The sequence below is a fragment of the Sinocyclocheilus anshuiensis genome, unplaced genomic scaffold (assembly GCF_001515605.1).
Source record: "Sinocyclocheilus anshuiensis isolate Anshui unplaced genomic scaffold, SAMN03320099.WGS_v1.1 scaffold267, whole genome shotgun sequence".
Classification (NCBI taxonomy): domain Eukaryota; kingdom Metazoa; phylum Chordata; class Actinopteri; order Cypriniformes; family Cyprinidae; genus Sinocyclocheilus; species Sinocyclocheilus anshuiensis.
Window position 1 is genome coordinate 3887368 of NW_015552637.1, and position 12302 is coordinate 3899669.

Below are 12302 nucleotides of genomic sequence, written 5' to 3' on the forward strand. Positions count from 1 at the left end.
GTGAGTTGTAAGGGAGGAGTGACAAGAACTTTTTTCCACTGTTTCCATCATTCTATGTAACTGCAGGCGCCACCTTGTGGTTTTCCATTTACTCTGATGAGATCATATTCACTAGAATTGTTTGAACTGTGAATCACTTATAAGATAAGGGATCAGCGTAGTTTTTACGTTGTATAGTAGTTTTACGTTTGTATAATCAGTTACATTAAAAGTTCACTAATTTTCTCTTGGTGTTGTGCTTATTCTTTCATTTGTTTGATACAACAAGTTTTAAACTTATGAATAAGGCTGCCAGCTATGTCTATAGGAACTTTTAGTCTCATAGAAATAATCTAGTAACCATAGACGGTGTCATGTAAAACAATTTCTTCTCTATAGCTTTTATGAGAGCTCTTTTGACTTGGCCATATTTGGCCATATTTCAACTCAACTGCTCAACCCACATGCATGGGATAAATTTATGTGTAACAGCTCAAGCTAATTAAGGGTTGATTATATAATTAATAAGTAACATAAGTAATTAATTATAGTGTTTCCTAAGGCTTAATTGTATTTTAATGCAATTTTGTATACCAATGACTTAAAACAACAATAATGAATGAACGGGTTGAATAATTATGAATTTTACAAAAAATGCTATAACTCAAAAATATTACATCATATATTGACATTACCACTTTTAATACACCACTAAACTGTTATTTAATTAAAAAAAAAATCACATTTATGAATTTAGCAGATGCGTTTTGTTTTTTTGGATGGGTGGCTTGATAGATAGATAGATAGATAGATAACTAATAACCCTTCAAATGTATAAGAATCTAAAATGACATGTATAATGAAATGCATAGTTATATCACAAAATTAGAACAGCTGCACACAAGATATTTAAGATAAGTAAAAGGTCTAAACAAAAACATTATAGAAATGAATAGAAAATAAAAAGAGATTGCTAATGGGTCAGTTCATTTTGCTAAAATAAGATGAAGGCTAATATGCACTACATTTCTGATAATTAGCCTACCTGAAATGCAGTAATTAGCCTACTTGAAATGCAATTCTATAATAAACAAAAACAAGAATCATACTGGCTTTTTTCTCCATTATGAATTTAATTGGTCAGTTAAAGCTTTTATTGTTTTAAACATCCAGTAATCAGCCTTTAAAACATGTTTTAACTGGTGAATATCCATGAATTAAGCAATAACATTTAAAATGAAAATAATCATATTTGTTTTTATAATCTGCGTTCAAGCATGACAGCTCTAAAAGTTTTGGATCTGTATTTTTAATCACCATAAAGGCAAAATAAATCTACATACCCACTTAAGCATTTCCGATGTTTAGACAACAAGCTGTTGTCAAGGTAAAGTCAAAATAATAAAATGGTTAAGTGAGTGTGCAATTACATTTTGTCTTTACTAAGTTCTTTACCCTATCTTGCACCTCTAAAATCTGTGCTTTTGCTTCGTTGTATCATTTAAGGATCTGTTTTTATATTCAACACAAACTCAAAAATAAAAAACAATACAAATAAAATGCTCCCAACAGCAACGCCGACATGATTCAGGGTGAGTGCCGTTTTGGAGTTCTTCTTTGCTAATTTTTGGTATCCTGAGTAGTTGGCAATTCGAGTCTGTGAAAACAATTGTGAAACATAATGTCAACCACTGGCAGATGGGGGAGTTCTCAAGATTTCATATTCATTTGATAAAAGGTTTTTACCCTAAAAAGCAAATAGCATGTTTATTTATTAAAACCACATACAGCTCAAGCTTTAACCAGCATCTCCTTTTTAGTTATAAAGTTAAGTAAAATAAGCCTGGTGGAGAATTTTTACCATCCATGTGCTGTACCTAGCACAAGAAATTGAATAGTTATCACTGTGGTATTCATAAATACATCATATATAAAAGGAAAGCACATGCATCGATACTTACAGTGAGGGAGTAAACCAGTGCAGCAGTGCCCAGAGGTAAACAGCAGCACAGCAAGGTAAAGATGGAATAGCAAGTGTACTCTGGCATTGGATTGGTCAGTGGCACTGGATTGGCCAGTGGAGTCATTGGCACAAAAACTGCAGGAGCGACCACAGACTGTCCTGGAAAAGAAGGAAGGTATCCAGCAAAATTGTCCTGGTATACAGGTGGTTTTGCAATAGGCTGCAACATCGCTGATTTCTCAGATGAATTGCAGGCTTCTGGAGGCTGATTGAAGGACTGGCTGGGATCCATTCTTCTGATTATTGGATTTTGTTTGTAATTTCCTTTGCCTTGTGCTCTGCAGCCACGTATGTGTTGTTGTACTCTGGTTCAGGCTTTTCTGTGCTGATGAAGGCAGTCAGTAAATGGGAAGCAATTTGTAGGTTGTAGGGGAGGAGAGACAAGAACTTTACCACTGTTTCCATCGTACTATGTGACTGCAGACCCCATTCTGGTTTTACATTTACCATGATGAGATACATGAAATATCAGGAGGAGAATTTCACTAAACCCAAGCATATTTTTGCAACCTTGTGATAGCGAATCCTTCCCTTTTTAATATCCTCATCCACTGCATGTCGAAACCTTCCTGTCCTTAGAAGAAAAGGAGTTTGTAATGCTTACATATTTGTGTGACAACACATAAAGCTCAAGCATATAGAATTATATAAACTTGATGGGGAATCTTTGGCATTTAAGTTTTCGAGAGAGATCCACATATAATGCTCATTTCATATGCAAAGATGTTAGGCAATCATAGAAACGGGTTTTTACATTGAAGTCTCATGGAGAGTGCAAATCAGAGGGCTAAAATCAGGGTAGAAAATTACCATTTATATCTAAAATATAACCCATTTTACAGGAAAAAAACACCAGGAAACATTTTACTTTAAAATATCTGAAACTGAAAGTTAATGTGAAACATACTGTCAACCACTTCTGATTTTCAAAACGACTCATTCTGAGGTTAACCTATTCTCTACCAACCTCATGCAAAAACATTTCTGGAACATCAGACCTCTAACCTTAAACCACTATCTGCACACAGCAAGATTTTTAAAGGTCAAGTGTTCAGTTTGCATGGGTAGTAAAGACTCCCTAACAAAATACCCACTCTCAGAAAGGGACAAAATCTGTCACTACGGCATTACCCTGTCAAAAGGTACACCTTTGTACCTTATTTACCCCTAAAGGGTGCATATTACTGCCTTAAAGGTACATATTAGTACCTTTTGAAAGAGTAACCGCCCCAGTGACGGCTTTTTTTCTGAGAGACCAGTTTCCATTAAGAAGAATAATTTCTCAAAACAAACAGTTTGTAAACAGATTGTGAATTCTGACTGTTTTTGCTTTATTTTGCCAATAAATAATTCCAAACAAATCAGTTTGTTAATGAATCGGGCTTTCTGAACAAATGCAGCTTCTGTGCCACCTCTGCAGTGCAAAGAAGTATTTTGTTCATCATCGTGCCGAACCTTCGCACCAATTTTCACGTTCAGTGTGAAAAGGCTCTAAAGTCATACATATTTCATAGATGTATTCATGTTTAAACACAACAAATATAAGCAATGTGTTATTCAACGTCTTATATAGTTGCTGAAGCAAGTGGCAAAGCATTTAAATAGACTTTAGTCTACTTTACTTACGTTACGTGCTTATCTAAAAGTGCTATTTTCCTTGCTTTACACCATGGTCATAACCAGCTACGAGGTCACCGAGGTCCAGACCTCAGTAAATTTTTCATGTTCAAAAATAAAATGTAACACCAAGCCAGCAGAGGGAGCCCTCGCCCGAGTATTGACTGTTAGCACTCCCTCTGCTTTCTCTGCAACCACTTCCTGTTTAGTGGCCATATTAACCTGGCCACCACATGACTACCTTGCGAAGTATTGCCAGTTTATCCTGCCTTACCAAGCGTTTGTATCTCTGCCTTCTTACCACGTGTATGACCTGTTTATCTGTTCGTTTTGACTTCTCTTTTGGATTACCCCTTTTGCCTGGTTGGACTGCCTTACTGTGTTTTTGACCTCATTGCCTGTTTTTACTGACACTGAATTTGGTATTGTTGGACTGCTTCAATAAACATCCGCATATGGATTCTTCGTCGGCTTCCGCCTCACCCTCATTACAGAATACTTCGCCTACTATGAATCCAGCGGAAGTTTCTCAGCTCCAAGCGGCATACGCTTATCAGAGTGAACTGCTAAATAACTATCAAGAGCAACTCAACAAACTGCAATCGGCAAACGATCATTTAACCCACTATATTCGATCGCTTCCTTCGGCCACACCACCAACGGTAAGACTGGCGTTGCCAGACAAGTTTGATGGCTCTGCAGGACAATGTCGTGGTTTTATCCGTCAAGCCCGCATTTATGTTGAAAGCCAAAGAGATCAGTTTCAATCCGAAGCAAGTAAATTCACTTTTCTGATGTCACTATAATCTGGTAGAGCGATCGATTGGGCTGCAGCAGTTTGGGAGACAGATTCACAGTTTCGTTCATCCTTTGAATATTCCCTACAACTACTCAGAGATGTGTTTGAATATCCCGAGGGGGGCAAGGATATTTCCACACAATTGTTACACATGTCTCAAGGCAACCGTACCGCTGCAGATTTCGCCATTGAATTTAGAACCCTTGCCGCTCAAAGTGGATGGAATGATGTTTCTCTGAAGGCTGTTTTCAAACAGAGTTTAAACCTCGAGCTTCAGACAGAACTGGCCTGCAAGGGTGAGGATTTAACTTTTTCTGAGTTTGTCACTATGGCTATCAAGATAGATAACCTGCTGAGAAACACTCCCAAGAGGAAATCTGCTCGTCTGCCTCACTCAAACTTCCTCACTACAACCACCGTCCACCAAGAGCCCATGCAGATAAGCTACGCACATTTATCTGATGAAGAGAGGACTCGACGCCGTCAACATAGTCTGTGTTTTTACTGCGGTGAAACAGGCCACCGTAACGTCAAGTGCCCACACAAAGCCCGGGGATCCATCACTACTACCAGCCGGGTGAGTGTTAATCAATTCTCTCTTCTAAGTTCAAAAACGTTTTTGATTCCTGTTCGGCTGACTACTAAGAATGGTCCCATTACTTTGACAGCGTTGATTGACTCCGGTGCTGCTCTGAACCTGATCAACAAGGATATTGTCAAGAGATACAGTCTACCTACATTACAATGTGTACCCACCATTTGCATCAGCGATGTCAACAATAAACCTATTGAGGGAGGTATCACCCGACAAACTGCACCTGCCCAGCTACAGATTGGTCTGTTCCATAGCGAAAACATCTCACTCTACATCATTGACTCACCCAGGTATGAAATCATCCTTGGACATCCATGGTTATCTGTTCACGATCCTGTACTCTCATGGTATCATGGAGAACTGACTCACTGGTCCAAATTCTGCCTCACCCATTGCATGAACATCAACATGCCAAGTCCATGTCTCGCCACGAGTGTAGAGAGTCCGGTCTCTGACTCCAGTCCCAAAATTCCTACCTGCTATCATGACTACTTAGAGGTGTTCAGCAAGTCCAAAGCTACACAGTTACCACCTCACCGCCCCTGGGATTGCACCATCGACCTTCTGCCCAATGCCATGCCACCTAAGAGTAAAGTCTACCCACTATCACGCCAAGAATCTCAAGCCATGGAAGATTACATTGAAGAGGCTCTTAACTATGGCTTCATTCGACCTTCCACTTCCCCAGCAGCAGCAGGTTTCTTCTTCGTTGAGAAGAGGGACGGAGGCCTACGACCATGCATTGATTATCGTGGACTTAACAACGTGACGGTGAAATTCCGCTATCTGCTCCCTCTAGTTCCTGCTGCCCTGGAGCAACTTCGTGAGGCAAAAATATACACCAAGCTGGACTTGAGAAGCGCTTATAATCTCATCCGGATCAGGGAAGGCGATGAGTGGAAGACTGAATTTCTCACCACCAGAGGTCACTATGAGTACTTGGTGATGCCGTTTGGGCTAGCCAACGCCCCAGCTGTGTTCCAATCATTCATTAACGAGATCTTCAGGGACATCTTGAACCAGTATGTTATTGCCTACATTGACGATATTCTGATTTACTCCAAGTCTGAAGCTGAACACATCAAACATGTCCAGGACATCCTCTCTCGTCTCCTTAAGCACCAACTCTATGTAAAAGCGGAAAAATGTGAGTTCTCTGGCTCTCTACAAGGGACATCAAGCTACGTCTGCCGAGCAGGAAGCTCAGCCCAAGTTATGTTGGCCCATTCAAAATCTTAAAACAGATAAATGAGGTTACATATCAGCTTGAGCTTCCTGCTAACTACCGCATCTCTCCATCATTTCATGTCTCGCTCCTCAAACCGGTCCACCCGAATGCTGACCCCAACGCTGAGTCCCAAGAGCCACCGCCTCCGCTGGACATTGACGGATCGCCAGCTTATAAGGTGAACATGCTGCTGGACTCGAGGCGTAGAGGGGGTCGGCTTCAATACCTGGTGGACTGGGAGGGATACGGACCTGAGGAGAGATCATGGATACCTGCTTCCGATATACTGGACCCCTCACTCATAGAGGAATTTCATCGAGCCAGGCACGACCGTCCAGCGCCACGACCACAGGGACGCCCACGCAGAGCGCCAGGAGTCACTCCTAGAGGGGGGGGGTTCTGTAACACCAAGCCAGCAGAGGGAGCCCTCGCCCGAGTATTGACTGTTAGCACTCCCTCTGCTTTCTCTGCAACCACTTTCTGTTTAGTGGCCATATTAACCTGGCCACCACATGACTACCTTGCGAAGTATTGCCAGTTTTCCTGCCTTACCAAGCATTTGTATCTCTGCCTTCTTACCACGTGTATGACCTGTTTATCTGTTCGTTTTGGATTACCCCTTTTGCCTGGTTGGACTGCCTTACTGTGTTTTTGACCTCATTGCCTGTTTTTACTGACCCTGAGTTTGGTTTTGTTGGACTGCTTCAATAAACATCCGCATATGGATTCTTCCTCGGCTTCTGCCTCACCCTCATTACACTGAATGACTAATTTGCTGTTTAAAACTCCTTATATGAGTGTCTGCATGTAAAATGAAGTGTAGACAGTTTGCAAGAATGTTTAGTGTCCGTGGTATGAAAATGATCATTGCAAGACGCTGGGGGAGTGAACAAGCCTTGAGATAGTTGTGAGTGAGGTCCAGCTATTTTAAGTGTCTTTGGAGTTGTCTTTTGCACTTAATTAACCTTCTGATTATTGGATTTTGGTTGTAATTTCTTTTGCCTTGTGCTCTGCGGAGACTTATGTTTTACTGTACTATTGTGTCATATACCTTGTCAGTTAAGGTAGTCAGCAAATGGGAGGTGAGCTGTAGGTTGTAGAGGAGTGTGTAGACATTACCACTGTTTCCATCATATGTGACTGTGTGACTGCAGGCACCACTTTGTGGTCTCATACTTACTCTGATAAGATACATGGAATATCAAGAGGAGTATTTCACCACACTGAAGCATATTGTTGGGACCATGTGATAGTGAATATATATTGAATATATATCATTGTGAATATATATCTTTTTAACCAATTTCCACATCCCTCCTGTCAGCATTACATGCCTAAACTCGCAACATGGGTTATAAACCCAACCTTCCTGTGTTTAGAACAAAAATAACTGTTAATTAATTGAAAAGACACAGTGCTCGGCATTATGTACATTATTCAAAATTATCAGTGGAGAATGGCAGTTATGGGGAATTCACTTTTACTATACTCCCACTTGAAGATGAAAAGACATCAATTTTACATAAAATATGCAAATCAAAGTAACATCAAAATCTTGACATGACATTTGATTTTATGTAAATTGAACATCAAACATATTGGCCTACACATAAACCAATTTCAGTGTGGGATTAAGTTTCTATTTTTACCCAATTACCACAGAAAGAAATAGCTGTCCAACTGAATCTAAAATGATGTTACAGCATCTTGATCAAGTCTTGACTAACATTCAAATTGATATCAAGGTGCCCGTTGTGATTATCACTTTTAATAGGCCACTGTTATAAATGAAAATAAGAATAATAAAAATAGAGAAAAAGCTCTGGATCTCTGAGAAACAACTGCTTAAATGAATTATTTTTATTTTATTTTTTTGGGCAGAAATTCTGTGTTTTGTATTCATTTTCGGTTAACGTCATGTTTTTTTTTTTTTACTTAGCCTACACTTTCACTTCTGTTTAAACACCGAGAAGAATGAAACCCCATATTTTTTGAGACCAAAACAATATTTTAAACATTTGAACATTCATAAACATAATTTGTTTGTTCCCACGTTTACATTTCTGAATTTAGCAGATGCTTTCTGTTTTTTAAGGGGAAGAGTGCCAATCTTTTTTATCATAGACTGACTTTACTGTAACTTCTCAAGATTCACTGTAGGCACCACCTGATGGAATCAACATGTAACATAATAAGCTCAGGAAAATGAAATCGACACAGATGGGGATGATTCCTGTGTGTTTTTGGTGGGATCGTTCTCCCCTTCAATTACAGTTTTTATTTACATTCTGGGACACATTTCTCAATATAGGTCACTTTTTCAAAATGCTTTTTATAGGTCACTTTTTCAAAATACTTATCTGGCAGGGGAGACACCATGATCAAGAAGGTGGTCATATTTTGTAAATGTCTTTACAAAACAAGAATGACAACTCTGTACTGTTTAGAATTCACTAGTATATATTAAAGGTCCATGATTCCTATGTCACGTTGTTGCTACTGTGAGGGAGCGTGGAGTGAGGAACGAGGAGACAAGGAGTACATCAACAAGGAGACTTTAATTATATCCAGAGAACCAGGAAAACACACGTAGCAGGAGAGGTTGACATATACAATACCGGACAGAGAACTCAAAACAGGAAACACTTTAAATACACATGACTAGAGGATGGGATGACGAGACAAACCTGGAACTAATGAAACAATAATTAAACATGAGGGAAAGCAGGGGCAAATTCAAACTCAAACCGGTGCGCAACGTTTTACTACGGTTTCCGGTTTGAATGACATGTTTCCTGGAAACGGTGTGCAACGGGGTTTGAGATACGTTTTCTCTTGTTTGGTGGGTGTGTCAAAAATGTCAGCCCAATCAGCAGCAACATGTATATAAACCACGCGGTATTAAAGAGACAGCTCGCACAGTGTAATTAACATCAAAATAAATTCACAAGAGCAAGAATATTGTTTGCACATTTATTTACATTAAAGGCAAAATAACTGAAATAATAAGCGCACATGTATAGATATGGAACTTCTTTAAGTCTGTCTAAATATCATTTAGTAATTGCAATGTCATCTGGTCCATATACATAGCACAACAACAGTGATCAGCAATTAATGATAAGCCTAATACTCACAATAAAAATAATAAGGTCATATAGATCATAACACAGTCTCGGAGGTAAGAAGTGGATTATCCGGCGGGGGCTGGGGCCACGGCCTCGGAGGCTGCTTTGCCATGGCCTCCTGAACTACCTGCTCTGCCATGGCCTCCCGAGTCACCTGCTCCACCATGGCGCCCCGAACTGCCAGATCCACCATGGCGTCCAGAATTGCCCACCCCCCCTCCCCATTGGATGTTGTATGGCGCGGGACGCGCCTTCTGGGAGGGGGGAGTTATGTCAGACTCCGGTCCGTGTTTTGCTCCTCATGGGCCTTTCTGTGCTTCCTTATTTGGTCATTTTCCTGTCCTTGTTTAGTTTAATTATGATTCTGTTCAGCTGTGTTCTATTAATTACCCTTGTATTTAAGTTCTTGCCTGTTCAGTTTCCCTTTTGTCTGGTCTACTCGTTACGTGGATGTGTTTCCTGCTGTCTCCTGTGTTTATGTACCCTGTGTTCTATGGATTAAAGACTGTTTCGTATATTCCTCGTCTCCTCGCTCCTTAGTTCCGGTTATGCTTGTGTGTGTCGTGACATTAGGTAGCAGGTAGTTGTTAATTTTCAGACACACTGTTTCATGTGGTAACAACTTGGGTCTATGGGTTAGTCTTACAGTTTGCTAAAATGAGGCTCATGCACAAGGAATATATCTGTTTGTAATTACTGCAATTTTAATAAACAAAAACAAAAAGTACTGTTTTTTTGTTTTTGTTTGACAAGCTTTTATTGTTTTAAACATCCAATAATTAGCCTTTGCAGCATGTTTTAACTGTGTGAAATGTGACACATTAAGCAAATAACATTTAAAATGAAGAGAATTAAATTTGTTTGTATAATCTGCATCCAGCCATGACAGCTCTAACAGTTAAGGACGCTGATTCATGTTGTTAATCAACACAAAGTAATAGATAATATACACTACAATGATAATGAGACCAAGAGCAACAGCGACATGATTCAGGGTGCGTGCCGTTTTTGAGTTCTTCTCTGCTAATTCTCGCCGTCCTGAGTAGTTGGCATCTCGAGTCTGTGAAAACAATTGTGAAACATATAATGTCAACAACTACTCTTCTCATTCTGAGTTTCTTTGAGTCAATGGCAGATGGGAAAGTTCTTAAAAGAGGGAGTAAACTCTGTAGAGTTTGTTTGAGTTTCATTTGATGGAGGGCTTCCAGGTTAAAAGTGTTTTAAACACTACCTTGCATGATGCCAACATGCATGATATGTTCATGTTTATTTATTAAAACAAAGTCACACCAACATACAGTAGGTGTAGGTGATATACCAATGCTATCTCACGACCAATTCGTACGTATTTTACGAGGTGGCTAATTCGTACAAATTCATACGAACTCAATCGTATGATTTTGTACAATTTGTCTACATCCCAGTGACGGGTAGGTTTAGAGGCAGGGGTTAGGTGTAGGTCATTCATACAAATTCATACGATTTGTGCAACTCGCAAAATACGTACAATTTAGCAAAAATCGTATGAGTTTGTACAAGTGAGGTCGTACGAATTCGTACGAATTAGCCACCTCATAAAATATGTATGAATTGGCGTGAGAGTAGACACGATAAACCGGTAGAAATTTGTCAACCGGTTGAGATTATGGACTATTGTCTTTATCGAGGTTATGCTTACATGACGTTTAAGTAGCATTCCTTTTTTTATTTTATAGTGCTTGAAGTTTTTCACATATTGCTTGTAATTTGTTTATTTGTTCTATTATAGCAAAATGTTTATATAATAAAAACCTTACATAAAGCAAAACGTAACTATATTGTGATATATTGTTATGATGAAATAAAATGACTCCTATTGTGATATAAGCTTGATCATGTCGGAAGCCCCACAACATATAATCAAGTTTATATATATATATATATATACGTTTTTAAACATTTAATTTAATTTATTTATTGGCCAGTATTGCCCATTACTGTTAATCTGGTTAATCTTCTTATCAAACCTTTGGCCATCAAATCCTAAAGGACCAAACCTTTTATTTAGCTGATCTGAGTGCTCACAAAATAAATAAATTAATAAATAAACTAATAATTAATCAATTAATTAATTTTTTTTACCAGAACTCACAGATCATAATTCTGAGTTTTTTGCTTTGTAATAGTCAGTTCATTTCTATCAGTTCGATCTGACCAGGCTGCATTATTGTATTAACAAAGGCATACAAATTTTTAACCCAGTTGTAACACACCTGAACCATCAAGCTCAACTTCAAATGTCAAGTTTAACCCATTGTGTTACTTGCCGTTTCTTTGTTTAGAATAAGGAGATTTCCTTTAAGGAAGGAAATTAAACTATTGTAAGTGCTACACTGAAAAAAAATGGTTAGGTTAAATGGTTAAAACAATTTTCACAATTAGGCTACAAAGAAGCTGCAAGTAACATGTTGAAATAAACTTGACATTTTTAAATAGAAAGACTGAAATAGTAAAATAAGAACTTTTTTAAGTTCTAAGTCTGTTGCTGTTGAGGGGGTCTGCAGCACCACACCTTTCTCTACAACCGACAGTCATTTACGGGAAACCAAAAAACGAATGCATTTATCGGTAGAGCATGGAAGTTATGTGAAAGTTACATGAATGAACTTGTCTTATTTACATACATACTGTGTGACCACAGAGACTTTAGCCTCTCCTTTTTATCTTTTCATCTCTTGATTGTATCTCCTTTTTTAGTTATGAAGTTAGGTTAAAAAAATAAATCACACCAGTATTCAAAAATAAATGTATATATAATTTTTTGATATATATATATATATAAAATTAACGGTTTAACAGCCACACAAATAATTTTTTTTGAAAAATTATATATATATATATATATATATATATATATATATATATGTGTGTGTGTGTGTGTATATATATATATA

At 38.4% G+C, this 12302-nt stretch overlaps 1 protein-coding gene across 1 annotated transcript in view; it reads right to left on the reverse strand.

Annotated features, from left to right (window-relative positions):
- Positions 1-10267: 10267 nt before the first annotated feature.
- LOC107666749 (proline-rich transmembrane protein 1-like) overlaps positions 10268-12302 on the reverse strand; it is a 3749-nt gene continuing 1714 nt past the window's right edge. The window contains exon 2 of the mRNA XM_016458181.1: positions 10268-10429. Coding sequence (XP_016313667.1) covers positions 10268-10429 — 162 coding nt within the window. The remainder of the gene's footprint in view (positions 10430-12302) is intronic.